This window comes from Homarus americanus, unplaced genomic scaffold (genome assembly GCF_018991925.1).
Source record: "Homarus americanus isolate GMGI-L3 unplaced genomic scaffold, GMGI_Hamer_2.0 scaffold50564, whole genome shotgun sequence".
NCBI classification, from domain to species: Eukaryota; Metazoa; Arthropoda; class Malacostraca; order Decapoda; family Nephropidae; genus Homarus; species Homarus americanus.
Genome location: NW_024715014.1, coordinates 2,158,310 through 2,175,478, shown reverse-complemented (window position 1 = coordinate 2,175,478; position 17,169 = coordinate 2,158,310). Strand labels below are relative to the sequence as shown.

At 41.0% G+C, this 17,169-nt stretch overlaps 2 protein-coding genes across 2 annotated transcripts; one reads left to right on the top strand and one right to left on the bottom strand.

Moving 5' to 3' along the window:
• The first annotated feature begins 3,984 nt into the window (after positions 1-3,984).
• On the top strand, positions 3,985-5,366 carry LOC121880292 (glutathione S-transferase 1-like). The gene is given in 4 exon segments (XM_042387452.1): positions 3,985-4,064; positions 4,067-4,184; positions 4,395-4,536; positions 4,952-5,366. Coding segments are annotated over 4 exon segments (642 nt in total). The 5' UTR covers position 3,985; the 3' UTR covers positions 5,255-5,366.
• A 1,048-nt stretch (positions 5,367-6,414) lies between these two features.
• Positions 6,415-9,819, bottom strand: LOC121880283 (glutathione S-transferase 1-like). The gene is made up of 5 exons (XM_042387443.1): positions 9,678-9,819; positions 8,093-8,297; positions 7,228-7,369; positions 6,669-6,976; positions 6,415-6,633 (listed from the first exon to the last, which is right to left on the bottom strand). The coding sequence occupies exons 1-5, from the start codon at positions 9,775-9,777 to the stop codon at positions 6,630-6,632; spliced, it is 759 nt and encodes a 252-aa protein (XP_042243377.1). The 5' UTR covers positions 9,778-9,819; the 3' UTR covers positions 6,415-6,629.
• Between the last annotated feature and the right edge of the window lie 7,350 nt (positions 9,820-17,169).

Below are 17,169 nucleotides of genomic sequence, written 5' to 3'. Positions count from 1 at the left end.
GAGGTGTTGTGTGGCAGGGTGTTGTGTGTGGGGGTGTGTATGTTGTGGGGGTGTGTGTGTGTGTGTGTGTGTTATGTGGTTGGACAGGTGTTATGTGAGGGTGTTGTGTGTGGGGAGGGTGTTATGTGTGTGTGTGTGTGGGAGTGTGTGTGTGTGTGTGTGTGTGGGGGTGTTGTGTGTGGGTGTTGTGTGGGGAGGGTGTTGTGTGGGGGGGTGTGAGGTGTTGTGTGGGGGTGTTGTGTGTGTATGGGAGGGTGTTATGTGTGGGAGGTGTTGTGTGGGGGGTGTTGTGTTGGGGGTGTTGTGTGTGGGGGGCTGTTGTGTGAGGGGTGGAGGTTGTGTGGGGGTGGGTTATAATGTAAGGGGTTTCAGGGTACATAGCTGTAATACCGAAGCAGTTTAGACGATTTTAAATTTAAGAAAACCTAACCTTAACCTAACATAGCCCTAACCTAACCTAACCCTAACCTAACCTAACCCTAACCTAACCTACCCTAACCTAACCTAACCTAACCTAACCTAACCTAACCCTAACCAACCGAATCTTTCTCATCTCTCTTAACTCTGAGACACGAGAATTGGTAACACTAGGAGCCATTGACCTGTCAACCAATCAAAATTCGTGTTGAAATAAGGTTGTCAGGTACAGTCACGACAGCCAATCATAATTAAGCTTCTTATATCTTACCATAATCTACACACCTACATACACACACACAAACACACACACACAAACAAACACCTACACACACACACACACACACACACACACACACACACACACACCTACACACACACCTACACACACACAAACACACTCACACACACCTACACACACACACACACACACACACACACACACAAACACCTACACACACACACAAACACACACACACCTACACGCACACAAACAAACACCTACACGCACACACACACACAAACACACAAACAAACACCTACACGCACACACACACACAAACACACACACAAACACCTACACACACACACACCATTATACATATTTATACATCTGCCTTTTTAATCTTCCACCTTAGCTGTAGTATAGTTTTAATTATATACATATACATTTACTTATACATACATACATACATACATACATACATACATACATACATTACATACATTGAGTTTTAAAACCTTAGTTAAACTTAATAAATACCCGCTACTTTAATAAACAACTGTATTTTATAATTATTTCTCTAAACAAACAATACCAAACAAATAAACACCCCACATACAAACAAACAAACAAACAAACAATACCAAACAAACAAACACCCCACATACAAACAAAACAAACAAACAAACAAACACCGACTTTATTTAAATCATCAAAACAAAAACAAAAGAAAATTCAGAACAAAATAAAATACAAAATTAACTTTATAATGAAGAACTACCACATCAGCTTACCATATACATCTATCTAAATAAATGTATATGTATATGTATAGAGATATAATGATATATATATATATATTAATATGTACAGTGTGGCTTGTACATGTGTGATAATATTATAAAAATACATCTTCTATATCATCAGTTTTACATTCTATCTACTGAATAAATTGAAATGTGAGACAATTGTGTTTTTAATTCCTTTACTATAGGTTAATTTAGGTGGAGGTAGGTGAGGGGGGTGGAGGTAGGTGAGGGAGGTACAGGTAGGTGAGGGAGGTACAGGTAGGTGAGGGAGGTGCAGGCAGGGTGAGGAGGTACAGGTAGGTGGGAGGTGCAGGTAGGTGAGGGAGGCAGGTAGGGTGAGGGAGGTACAGGTAGGTGAGGGAGGTGTAGGTAGGTGAGGGAGGTACAGGCAGGTGAGGGAGGTGTAGGTAGGGTGAGGGAGGTGTGCAGGTAGGTGAGGAGGTACAGGTAGGTGCAGGAGGCCAGGTAGGTGCAGGAGGCCAGGTAGGTGCAGGAGGCCAGGTAGGTGCGGGAGGCCAGGTAGGTGCAGGAGGTACAGGTAGGTGCAGGAGGCCAGGTAGGCAGGTAGGTGAGGGAGGTACAGGTAGGTGAGGGAGGTACAGGTAGGTGCGGGAGGTACAGGTAGGCGGCCAGTCCCCGTGTTAGCAGTCAGCAGGTGTGGCGCCGGTTGCTAGTGTACACCTCAGACAGACAGACAGAGAGATAAATGAATAGACAGGAAGAAAGACGGAGACAGACAGACAAATAAATAGAAAGATAAAGACAGAGAGAAAGATAGATAAAGAGAGACATACAAACCAATAAACAGAGAGGAAGACAGATATAAAGAAAGACTGATAGAGAAACAACTAAACAAAAGAACAGACTGACAGAGAAACGAAAGGACAGACACTCAATTAGAAAGAAAAACGTAAAAAAAAAGAACCAGGTAGAGAGACAGAAATATAGACAGACTGACAGAGAATATATAAAAGGGTAAAGGAGAGAGAGAGAGAGAGAGAGAGAGAGAGAGAGAGAGAGAAAGCAAGACTCATCATGACTGGCTAAAAATGGCTAATGTCCCTAAGTTGCCAAGTAGCCATTTACACCCATCAATATAAATCATCTTTCCACCACACTATTACCTTAGCTATTCGCTATAATCTTAATCATAATAATTTATATATAATTAAAAAACAAACAAATTATATCAGATATATAATTTGATAATAAAAGGATAGTTAATATTTAGAAAGAGTTATAGTAGTGGTGGTGTCTGGCAACTATTGTAACCCCTATATAAGACAGTGTATTGGCAGCTGCTTTCTGTTTAGTACAAGGTCGTTGGGGGGAGTATCGTCCGTTGTCTCTCCCGTCTCCTAAAAACACAGTAAGTTCTTTTGTTCTTATGTAATATGTTCCTGTCGTTTTGTCTGTTCAAGTAGTAATTTTACCTATATGAGTAATTTTACCTGTACGTATCTCACTAGCATGTCATGGGCTCGAGTCCTGCTCGGGATGGGAAGGTGTCATCCAGTGTGACCAAACACCTTCCTCCTGTACAAGGGTAAGAACATAAAGAAAGCAGCTTACCCACGCCAACCGGTGTAGCGTCATGAACGTGATCAAGCAATCAAGCGCGGCTGTACACAATAGAAGCATGTTAAAGCTTGTCGGCGCTGGCTGCCCATGTATTGAAAATACTTCCTTGTGCCCTTTTAGCTCACTAAAACGATGATGAGTCACCGTCATTAGCTTTACTGCGATTGATTTCGTGTATTCCAGTTCTTTTTCTCCTGATTTTTGCGTAAGCACCATCGACCAAAACAAAATCTAAGTCAGACGACGAGCTAGACATCTTTACTATACGACAGCTGGACCACAATTGGCAGATACCAGTATACCTGCGTCCTGTGTCCGCCACCACCAGTCACTGCCGGCGCTGGAAACCGGCAAGTGGGTAACTTGCTTTCTTTGTGTACTGTTCCTGACGCTGGACAGACCAACCACCCGAACGACTAGTAAGATGATAACTGGTGGTATCTTTCATCTCTACCTGTATTTGTGGTATTACCTGTACTTCTGAAGCAGCATTAACAGTACAGAAAGATGTGACAGTAAACCACCTTGAGTACAGATGACTTAGCCCCTAAGTACGATGACTTAACCCCCTGAGTACGATGACTTAGCCCCTGAGAACGATGACTAAACCCCCTGAGAACGATGACTTAACCCCTTGAGTACAGATGACTTAACCCCTTGAGTACAGATGACTTAACCCCAAAGTACGATGACTTAACCCCCTGATTACGATGACTAAACCCCTGGTGCGATGACAACCCCTGAGGCGATGACAGCCCCTGAACGATATTCAAGCTTCCCCTGGTACGATGACAACTATGAGTACGATGACTTAACCCCTTGAGTACAGATGACTTAACCCCTAAGTACGATGACTTAACCCCCTGAGTACGATGACAGCCCCTGAGTACAGATGACTTAACCCCCTGAGTACAGATGACTTAACCTTGTTACTCTCCTTGTTCCCAGAGTCACCATGAGTGTTGACTATTACTACACACCAATATCAGCGCCTTGTCGTGCCTCATTACTCACGGCCAAGGCTGTCGGGGTGGAGTTGAACCTAAAGAGTTGAATCTGTTGGCCGGGGAGCAGATGAAACCGGAGTTCCTCGCCATCAACCCACAACACTGCGTTCCGACGATGGTGGACGGCGACTTAGCCTTGTGGGAAAGGTGGGTGTGTTGTTCTGGTATGACTGGATCGAGAGGTTGGGTGTTAGGTTTGTCGATCTGGTATTAGTTTGTTAGAAGATATATAGATAGATAGATTGATTGATAAGTAGATAGATACGTAGATAGTTTCCCAAAAAATAGCCTCTCTCTCTCCCTCGTTATGTTTTGTACTGTACGTGATTGTAAACATATGTGTGAACTATCTTTCAGTCGCCCCATCTGTACGTACTTGGCGTCCCAGTATGGTAAGGACGACTCCCTCTACCCCAAAGATCCCAAGACCCGCGCCAAGGTCGATCGTCTCCTTTACTTCGACATGGGAACACTGTACCACCGCTTCGGGGAGTATGTGGTGAGTGGATTATTTATTTATTTATTTATTTTTACCTCAAATGATTCATGTGCAGATTAGTCACCCTATAGCTAATCTAACCTCGCTTAACCTGACTTAAACCTAACCTAACCTACCCTATCGCTAAGCTAACCCAGCCAAACTTACCCTAACCTAACCTACCCTGTCGCTAACCTAGCTTAACTTTAACTTCCCTGTCGTTAACCTAACTTAACTTACCCTGTTGCTAACCTAACTTAACTTACCCTGTTGCTAACCTAACTTAACCTACCTAACTTAACTCAACCTATAACTTAACCTTATCTAACCTGGCTTAATGTTACCTAACCGAACGTAATCTATGCTAATCTAATCTAACTTAACATTAACGTATTCTAACCTAACCGAACCTAATAAGAGACATTATTCTTCTCAGTACCCGGTATTATTTGGTGGCCAGCCTCGTGATGAACAAAAGTTGGTGAAAATCGACGAGGCTTTGGGATGGCTGAATGACTGGCTCGCCGGACATGACTGGGCTGTCGGCAATAACCTGACTGTAGCAGACCACTCCCTCGTCGCTACCGTCAGTACCATGGAAGCTACAGGTATCGATCTAGCCAAGCACACAAATATCTCGTCTTGGTTAGGGAGATGCAAGACAAAGATGGCAGGTTATAATGACCTGAATACTCCCGGAGCTGTTAAGTTTGGTGAGATGTTCAAGTCGAAAAATTAACTGGAATTTCAGAACTGTGATTTAACCCCTTGACTGCTCGTAATGACTTAACTCTTTGACTACAATGACTTAACTCCTTGACTACAATGACTTAACTCCTTGACTACAATGACTTAACTCCTTGACTACAATGACTTAACTCCTTGACTACAATGACTTAACTCCTTGACTACAATGACTTAACTCCTTGACTACAATGGCTCAACCCCTTGACTACTGACTCAACTCCTTGACTACTATGACTTAACCCCTTGACTACAATGACTTAACTCCTTGACTACAATGACTCAACCCCTTGACTACAATGACTCAACCCCTTGACTACAATGACTCAACCCCTTGACTACAATGACTTAACTCCTGACTACAATGACTTAACTCCTTGACTACAATGACTTAACTCCTTGACTACAATGACTTAACTCCTTGACTACAATGACTTAACAATGACTATCCTTGACTACAATGACTTAACCTTGACTACAATGACTTAACCCCTTGACTACAATGACTTAACCCCTTGACTACAATGACTTAACTCCTTGACTACAATGACTTAACTCCTTGACTACAATGACTTAACCCCTTGACTACAATGACTTAACTCCTTGACTACAATGACTTAACTCCTTGACTACAATGACTTAACCCCTTGACTACAATGACTTAACTCCTTGACTACAATGACTTCTTCCGTACGACGACTTGACAATTTTTGCTGTTTTTTTTTTTTTTTACTTTTTATTAAATTTATAAAATTTATTTGTGTCTTGATAATAAATTGTTCATTTTGGTTTTTGTTGTTTTAATTGAAGCTTTGTATTTAATTTATGTAAACTATAAAGAAGACAATTTTATATAGAAAGAATTAATGTATTTCTTATATATGAGTTAGGAATATTCTTAATGAGCTCAATTAAGTTTATAGAAACAGTATACACAGGCATCATAGAACACAAACTCCTAGACATACACGAATACAAACATACAAACACAGTGTACACAACAAACACACACACATGCCGTCTTCAACACATACACAGTACCCTCAAACATACATACAAGTACAACACACACACACGCATACACAATTATTTGCCTTGTCATTCCGTAGACTCACAATAAACATGACTACAGCAGGTGTATATTAACAAAGTCAGTTGTTTAAGATAGTGTATATTCTAGATGTAACATGACATACAAAGTTACACCAAAGTTTATAAGAGTTTACAAAAATTACGCAAAGTTTACTCCAGGTTTACATCAATGTTTCCACAAAGTTTACATCAAAGTTTACATCAAAGTTTACCTATAGATCACATTAAAAGTCTCCACAAAGTTTACCTATAGATCACATTAAAAGTCTCCACAAAGTTTACCTATAGATCACATTAAAAGTCTCCACAAAGTTTACAAGTTACATTTAGACCTGAAAAACTTGCCCCATTCCACACAACCTTCAATATTTATCTCAGCATACCCTGGCATCTTGTCCTTACACCTACCCAACCAACTCACAACATTGCTATGCTTCGTCAGGTCGATATCTGCAGCTTTAATCGTCTCCACAGTAGCAGCCAGGGAATGATCTGCTACGGTAATGTTGTCCTCTACTACCCAGGCGTGTCCAGCCAGCCAGCCATCCAACCAGCCTAGTGCTTCGTGTACTTTCTCCAGTTTGTCGGGTTTGAAGGTTGTCTCGCCCCGGAACATAACTGGGAACTGTGTGGGGGGTAAGTAAATTAGTCTGGTTTGAGAGGATGTGTCAAGGTTTAGATGTTTGATGGGTGTTTTAGATGGTAGTGGGAGTTAGTGGAGATGGAGTAGTAGGTGTAGGAGGAGGAGTAGGTGGTGTTGGTAAGAGTAGGGGGAGTAGTAGCAACTTTATAAGACTCCAATATCACAATGTCACCCACTAATGTCAACACAAGCGAAGAAGGTTATAGTACACACACACACACACACATGCTCACCACATACTCCCCGAAGCGGTGACACAGTGTTCCCATGTCGAAGTAAAGGAGACGATCGACCTTGGCGCGGGCCTTGGGATCTTTGGGGTAGAGGGAGTCGTCCTTACCATACTGGGACGCCAAGTACGTACAGATGGGGCGACTGAAAGATAGAAATTTAAGTAAAAAAATATTGAATTCACGTAAAGATTAGACATCCTAGCTTATTTCACCTGATGATTTACCACCTTTACACGACCTGGGATTAAGTCAGGAGAGGGTTAGGTGAGATCAAGTTAAGGTGAACCAAAAATATCGATTATATAAGATTAATTTTTCCTTTACTATCGATCTCTATGACATAACATGGCGTAGGATAAACAACAACAACAATATGTATGGATAAATAAAAAAATAAAAAAAATAAATAAATAAAAAATAAAAATAATAAATAAAATAAATAAATATTGAAGTGATAACCGTGGTAACATTATGAGATGTACTTATTACTTCTATGCTATTGTACTATTCCAGATGATACATAATGTTACATAATACAGTACTTCCTTGAGATAAATGTATAGTATATATCAGGTGCCTCAAAGAGAGCTTAGGTTCTCAACTGGCTCAGCCATGTTAATATTGTTATTATCCACTCTGTATCTGTATTTTTCTGGCTAAATAAACTGTTACAATTCAATTCAATTCAATTCAATTCTAGATAGAACTAAATATACTGTAGAAAATGAGAGCTTGGTGACTGGTGCTGGTGGTGGTCATGGAAATTCTCACTGAACACAAAAACATGACCCCTCCTCACGCCTCCCATAAGGTCAGGTCAGGTCAGGGGACTGCCCACCAGGGTATAGGGTAGGAACACACTCACCTCTCCCACAAGGTCAGGTCACCGTCCACTAGGGTAGGGACACAGTGCTGTGGGTTAAGTGCCAGAAACTCCGGCTTCATCTGTTCCCCTGAGAAGATATCAAGTTTCTTCAGGTTCACCTCGAGGTTGACAGCCTTGGCCGTGAGCATACTGGCGCGACACGGGAAGGACATGAGCAGGTAGTACAGGTCAACGGGCATGATGACTGGTGGAGGAGAGAAAACAATTATGTCTTGGTGACTCGGGTATACAAATTGTACCGAAACAGTGCAGGTATATAAACCGTGTTACTTAGTGCAGGTATATAAAATGTGTGCAGGTATATAAACAAAGGTAAACAACAAGGCAATTCGACCAAAGAACAATCACGCTACTTAATCAACAGGTAACAGGTGAGATACTGTACGTAGCACTGGAGGGAAATACTTAAGGAACATAAAACTTAGGGAATGGGTTACCTGAAGATTAGCCCCCACCTTATTTCACCTGATTAGGTTAGATTACGTTAGCTTAGTGTAAGGTTAAGTTTGTTATTAGTGTTAGAGTTAGCTTTAAGGTAATTAATCTTCAGGTGATCCCAGCAAGCATCAGGTCAGACATACACACACACACAGGCACGTCTGGTCAGGGTAGGCCTCCCACATCCATAGGCCTACTAGAATTTCCACCCTCCCCAGCAACACACTGAGCCCGGTTCATATTAAAGGGGTTCCAATGGGTTTCTTACATTCCTTAATCGCAGCCGGCATTTTATCCGCCGCTCTCATTGGCTGGTTTGGGTGTCCTCACAACCAATCATATTTCAGATTATTTGTTGCTGATCTATCCGTTAATTTCATTGGCTGAACACTCGCAGTACCTCTATATTTAGCCAATGAAAACATCAAATATTCAGAAGACACTTTGTAAATACTCGACCAGCCGAATGTTAAACAACTCGTTGGAAAGAATCAAGAGGAGAATGACAAGACTAATCCCGGGCATTAGGAACCTTGAGTACAGAGACAGGTTAAAGCATCTTAATTTGCACTCCCTCGAGAGACGTAGAGCGAGGGGCGACCTGATAGAGGTGTATAAATGGATGTCAGGGTTAAACAAAGGTGGCATTACAAAGGTACTCAAACTATCCAACTTGTTCCATTCATCCACTACTCTGTTTCCAAACCAGTGTTTACCTATTTCACGCCTAAATCTAAATTTGTTTAATTTAAAATCATTGTTACGAGTTCGCTCTTGGTTGGATAGTTTGAGTACCTTTGTAATGTCCCCTTTGTTTAGCCCTACTTTCCCTAAAATATCTTTCCAAGGATTCTATATCCATTCTGTAATACGGTGACCAGAACTGAACTGCGTAATCCAGGTGTGGTCTCACAAGAGCAAGATACAGTTTTAGGATGACCTCGCTAGTCTTGTAACTAACACTCCTTTGTTCTTATGTTCTGCCGTGATAATAATTAAATACTGTACACTCAACCTACACTTGAGACTCTACCTTAACTAGACGCGTTCTCTTAACACCAGTCAGGAGATAAAATAACTTTCAGAATCACAAAGAATAAATATTAGAAGCCTTGGTTGTACTTACAGGAGGTGGAGGGGGTGCTTGCGGTGTAGACTGAGATAAGATGCAAGCGACTGACGCACTGAGAGATAGAGGGAGGGAGACAGCTCAGGCGGCCGAACATGTGTGTGGTGCTTGTGTACAGATGCCAGCCGATGAACAAAAAAACTAGACTAATCCTTCTCTTCCTTTCCTTATTTGGTCTTTAACTACCCTCCTACGTCACTTAGTCATTATAAAACAGTCAGTTAGCTATAGATAAACATCGTGGCATATAATGAAGTGGTTAGTTATATAGGGATTCGTATATAATAGTGGCAACAGCAGTGTAGTCTAGTCATGCCAGCTCAGCCTCTCCCGGCCTGCACCTGGACGGATGTTATCCGACTCATCTGAGGAATTTGTAATTGTGTTTTGGGAAAATTTTATAAGATATTTAGGAAAGAATTATTACGTCACCTGAATAGAGCAACCGCTGGGGGGGGGGGATTAATCACCCGTCTGACGCCAAAAGGTTTGACGGTATTTTTTAAATGTATGTTATGTATATTATATGAGTAAGTCAAAATACCATTTCTTACTTGATACAGCCTGACCAAAAACCTGTGACAAAGTGTTAAAAACTGTACCGCGTGGTGGTGACTTTTTACACACACGGAAATAACATCGCCATAGTTGCAATTTGACTTTATTAGTTTGTGCAGCTGTGATGAAATTTTATAAGTAACATGAATATACATTATAAAAATCATAGAAACATATATATATTACATATAAAAACATAAAAACCATAGGAGCACAGATATCAAATATAAAAAAAAATTCTGATATAGTGTACAAGTAGAAAAAATTAATAATATCCCTGATAAACTGTAGACAAACTGTGTATTTGATTAATTTTTTTTAATTAAATGCCAATGGCAAAACATGTTTATATCATACCGTACCTGCACTTTAAGGTACACTGTCATGATTCTTATGCAAATAATAATCAATCTCAATCTTCTTATGAAACAATCATATAGTTCCTATTTATCAACCTCATACCCCAGAACTAAATAAACAAATAAAGTAATTCTCTTGTAATTTAAATAGAATATCGTCCACAGCATTATATACTTACAAAATGAATTGAGCCTTTGTGTTTACGCATCAGTCAGTCATAATTTGACTCACCTGATGATACTCGCGTGGATCGGTGGTAGAAGCGGTACAGTTATTTCCTCACAGGTGAGATGTCACGGGTTCGATTCCCGGGCCGGTGAAAGTTGTTTGGACTTCCTAGCCCCCATTAGTCCTTGTTCACCGAGCAGTAAAGTAGGTACCTGTTGTAAGTCGAAAGTTGCGAATTCGTATTCAGGGAAAGTTGTTGGAGCTTCCAATAACTTGACATAAACCATTGACTCTTCAGGCTTCTACGCCCTTAACTCATGAGACATAAAGTGTAAGCATGAACTTAGCATGCTTCCCTGTTGGGTGCTGTAAACGCTTCTGCGCTTCACCTTACACTAGGATGTAGGGGAGTGCCCAATAAATAAAAAAAAAACCTGATGATTCATATGTTAATTCATCTTCACTAACATCTGTAGATAACATGGTTGTGTTATCCATTGCTACACATATTTCCTGTGGAATCTAATGATCTTCAAGCCATTTTATTGTGTACCGTCCATGTTTGAATTCCCAGCCGCTGTCCTTTGCTTGCCACTGTACTGGAGTTGCTGTGATTGTCTGTCTTCTTCCATAATGATGCTACATAGTTTGTTTGCTTAATTTTTTCAGCCCAAACTCATCTGCATGGAAAAAAAAGGCTCGGATCACTATAGTTAATGTTTTAAAGTGGGTGTCGAAGAGAAGCAGGTACATTATTTTGCCTGAACAAAGCAAATCTTTCATCATTCTCACTTTTAAACTTTCCTCCCCCATAGAGAGAGCACACACATGATACATCTGGAGGTACTTCTGGATACCAAGGTCCATCCAAACTGTGGTAGTCCCAGTCCCCTCTGCAACATGGGAAAGAAGGATCACTAGTATATCTTTGTCATTTGCTTTAACACTAACCTGGGCATCTGTCGTGGTTTCCTTGATATGATTCACATGCAAAACAACTCGTGTGTCTGCTTCCTTATGCTGACAGCCAAGTTCAGGTACAATCTGCCGAAGCACTGGTCCTCTTTTTACTTCAAATTTATAACACGCTTCTTCTAGTGCTAGATAGATTTCATGACCGCCTAAGATTTCTGTGTAGGTGTCTCTTTTCCCTTCACCTGCAAGGAATTTGAAGAGTGATGTATTGAATAGGCCGGATGACAGTGTTTGACTGAAGTTTTTTGGTCGTTTCTGTTCAGGACCAGCAGTAATAATGTTGATCTCAGTTGCACCACGCATGTGTCGTTCGTTGTCTTTGATTGATAGGCTACAGCCACCCCGCCATAGGTAGCAGGGAGATCTGACATAGATCTGATGAGAAGCATTGCATTTGTAACACAAGCATCGACTGAGGAAGGTGGCTGACTTTTTACTTTCAAGTTTCTTTAGGAGTGCAGACATTCCTGTTTTACGAATTAATCCATTAAGACGTGCCAGAGATGCAGGTACAGGGGTGATAGGGTAACTCAAAACTTTAGAAAGATCAATATAAATTTTTGTGGCTAGGTATAAATAGCCCTCCAAATAGGTTGTATCTCTTGGAGCTCATATCTACCCCAGTTAACTTGACATTTACTCCCTCTGTTGCAAATTGCTTCACTCTACGTCGTCGTATTGGCTCTCCAAATCCACTAGCATCATTAAAACTGTTACGAACTCACCACACCACTTCTGGCTAATATCAATAAACTGTGTCACTTTTCCCTTCACTTTTTCTGAAACTGTACAGCCAGTTGAAATGCAATACAGAAGTTCATTTCTCTTCTCAGGACATTCTCGATCATATCTGCTGCAAAATACACATTGTTTATTAGTTTTCATAGTGATATCTTATATAAATAAAGTAAAGCATTAAATGACATAACCTCATTATTCAATTATAGTACTGACCACTAAATTATATTTCAATATTAATTAAATAGAATTATAAAAATACAGGGAAATTCTTAATCTCGACAGCAACCAAGACAGCAGAGTCCACCCTAAAAACGTTTGATAGAAAACCTATAACAAAGTTATTATTTTATGGGTAACTTTATAATTTTAGACTTTCAATTAAAATTTTGAAAACTCACTTAATATTTTGCACATTTTTACAGTTATATTATTCTGGATTTAAGGAAACTATATTTGTATAGTTAGCTGATATATATATATATATATATATATATATATATATATATATATATATATATATATATATATATATATATATATATATATATATATATATATATATATATATATATATACGGAGGTTAATATCATAATTAGTGATATATTGACCGGGTTGCCATTTTTGTCTCAATGTATTTTATTTAGAAAGAATGTATTTATGTGTTATTTTCCATCCCAGCTTATTTTTTTCTGTAGATTAATTACCCCCAATACTATTTTGGTGGGATTAGGTTAGGTTAGTTTAGGTTAAGTTAATTTAGGATAGGTTAAGTTAGCGTTTAGGGTGGATTAGATTGATAAAGTTAGGTTAGGATAGGTTAGGTTAAGTTTGGATAGGATAGGTTAGCGTTAGGTTGATGTAGCGATAGGCTAGGTTAGGGTGGTGAATCTTTAAGTAAAATAAGGTTACGCACTTAAATATCTTAGTTGTTGAAGCGCCAGTAATAACATCGTAATGCCTACGAAACTAAAAACAACCTAACTTAACACACAGATACACACACACACACACACACACACACAAACAACTCGGCAGTTGAGTCTCAGCCAAGCTAACCTTCACACAGTGAGGTCCCAGGTACCCAGTGATAATTCCCCTGAGACTCCACGATAGGGAGGCCTGGGACCACACCTCACCCACTTAAGAACATAAGAAAATATGAAGTCTGCAATAGACCGGTTGGCCTGTGCATAGCAACTCCTGTCGAGAGTTACTACCACTCTCTATCATCCATGAATCTATCCAGCCTCCTTTTGAAACTTTCCAGCGTTCCAGCACTTACTACAAAGTTGCTAAGCTTGTTCCACTCGTCCACCACCCTATTTGTAAACCAGTTCCTTCCTATCTCCCTCCTAAACCTAAACTTATCCAACTTGAATCCGTTGCTCCGAGTCCTATCCTGCTCGGATATTATAAGAACTTTATCTATATCACTTTTATTGATTCCTTTCACCCACTTGAATACTTCTATCATATCTCCCCGCACTCTTCGTCTTTCTAGGGAATGCAAGTTTAGTTTCTTTAACCTATCCTGATATGGAAGGTTTCTAAGTCCCGGAATCATTTTCGTCATTCTTTGCTGCACTGACTCTAGTGAATTGATATCCATTCTATAATAAGGGCACCAGAACTGAACCGCATAATCGAGGTGCGGCCTGACTAGCGCAAGATATAGTTGCAATAAGACCTCTGCCCTCTTATTACTTACACTTCTAGATATAAAACCCAATACTCTGTTTGCCTTTTTTCGAACATTAACGCACTGGTTTCTAGGCCGTAGGTCCGGGCTTACAAGTACCCTAGGTCTCTTTCTCAATCGACTTCTCTGGGTTGATGTTGTTAAGGCTGTATACATTGACAGTATTTGTTCTTCCAATATTAAGTACGCTGCACTTGCTGGTGTTGAATTTCATTTGCCATTTTTCAGACCACCCCTGCAGTTAATTTAGATCCTCCTGTAATGCATTTGCATCGTGCCCTGAATTAATCTGCCGCCCTATTTTGGTGTCATCCGCAAACTTGCTTATGGTTTTAAATTGGACAAATTTAGAATTAGGCGGGAAATAGGTAAACACTGGTTTGGAAACAGAGTAGTGGATGAATGGAACAAGTTACCAAATATCATCATTAACTCGAATATGTGAATAGCTTCAAACATAGGTTGGATGCTTATATGAGCAATAGGGTTTGGGTGTAAACGAGACTGCCCAGTATGGGCCAATAGGCCCGCTGCAGTTTCCTCCATTCTTATGTTCTTATGTTCTTATGTCACTGCTGATCCCAGTATCTAGATCGTTTATGTAGATTATGAACAAGAGTGGGCCTAGTACTGACCCTAAGGGAACCCCACTGGTTACACGACCCCACTCAGATTTAACACCATCTACGCTGACCCTCTGCGTTCTATCGGTGAGCCATGATTTTATCCAATTTAAAACTTTCCCTCGATACCATGAGCCTTAATTTTTCTCAGAAGCCTCTGATGCGGTACTCTGTCATATTTTGCTAAAGTCTAAGTAAATAACATCGTAATTTTCGTCATTATCTACTACCTCGAAGACTTTCCTAAAAATGTCAGCAGATTTGTTGACAAGATTTTCCTTTGTAAACCCATGTTGAGAGTCGTAGTGAGTGACAACAGACCTCGTGGTGTCCCCATGATGCACGACACCACGTGGTGAATGAGTTGCTACAGCACCATGTAGTTCCTCATAACACCATCTGTGAGGGAATTACTACACCATGTGATGCCCCTCATAACACCATCTGTGAGGGAATTACTACACCATGATGCCTCATAACACCATCTGTGAGGGAATTACTACACCATGTGATGCCCCTCATAACACCATCTGTGAGGAATTACTACACCATGTGATGCCCCTCATAACACCATCTGTGAGGGAATTACTACACCATGTGATGCCCCTCATAACACCATCTGTGGGGAATTACTACACCATGTGATGCCCTCACACCATCTGTGAGGGAATTACTACACCATGATGCCCCTCATAACACCATCTGTGAGGGAATTACTACACCATGTGATGCCCTCATAACACCATCTGTGAGGGAATTACTACACCATGTGATGCCCCTCATAACACCATCTGTGAGGGAATTACTACACCATGTGATGCCCCTCATAACACCATCTGTGAGGGAATTACTACACCATGTGATGCCCCTCATAACACCATCTGTGAGGGAATTACTACACCATGTGATGCCCTCATAACACCATCTGTGAGGGAATTACTACACCATGTGATGCCCCTCATAACACCATCTGTGAGGGAATTACTACACCATGTGATGCCCCCATAACACCATCTGTGAGGGAATTACTACACCATGTGATGCCCCTCATAACACCATCTGTGAGGGAATTACTACACCATGATGCCCCTCATAACACCATCTGTGAGGGAATTACTACACCATGTGATGCCCCTCATAACACCATCTGTGAGGGAATTACTACACCATGTGATGCCCTCATAACACCATCTGTGAGGGAATTACTACACCATGTGATGCCCCTCATAACACCATCTGTGAGGGAATTACTACACCATGATGCCCTCATAACACCATCTGTGAGGGAATTACTACACCATGTGATGCCTCATAACACCATCTGTGAGGGAATTACTACACCATGTGATGCCCCTCATAACACCATCTGTGAGGAATTACTACACCATGTGATGCCCTCATAACACCATCTGTGAGAATACACACCATGTGATGCCCCTATAACACCATCTGTGAGGGAATTACTACACCATGTGATGCCCCTCATAACACCATCTGTGAGGGAATTACTACACCATGTGATGCCTCATAACACCATCTGTGAGGAATTACTACACCATGATGCCCTCATAACACCATCTGTGAGGGAATTACTACACCATGATGCCCTCATAACACCATCTGTGAGGGAATTACTACACCATGTGATGCCCTCATAACACCATCTGTGAGGGAATTACTACACCATGTGATGCCCCTCATAACACCATCTGTGAGGGAATTACTACACCATGTGATGCCCTCATAACACCATCTGGAGGGAATTACTACACCATGTGATGCCCTCATAACACCATCTGTGAGGAATTACTACACCATGTGATGCCCCTCATAACACCATCTGTGAGGGAATTACTACACCATGTGATGCCCTCATAACACCATCTGTGAGGGAATTACTACACCATGTGATGCCTCATAACACCATCTGTGAGGGAATTACTACACCATGTGATGCCCCTCATAACACCATCTGTGAGGGAATTACTACACCATGTGATGCCCTCATAACACCATTCTGAGGGAATTACTACACCATGTGATGCCCTCATAACACCATCTGTGAGGGAATTACTACACACATGATGCCCTCATAACACCATCTGTGAGGAATTACTACACCACATCAGGCCCCTCATACACCATCAGACTACACCACATCAGGCCCCCTACACACCATCTGTGAGGGAATTACTACACCACATCAGGCCCCTCATACACCATCTGTGAGGGAATACTACACCACATCAGGCCCCTCATACACCATCTGTGAGGGAATTACTACACCACATCAGACCCCTCATACACCATCTGTGAGGGAATTACTACACCACATCAGGCCCCTCATACACCATCTGTGAGGGA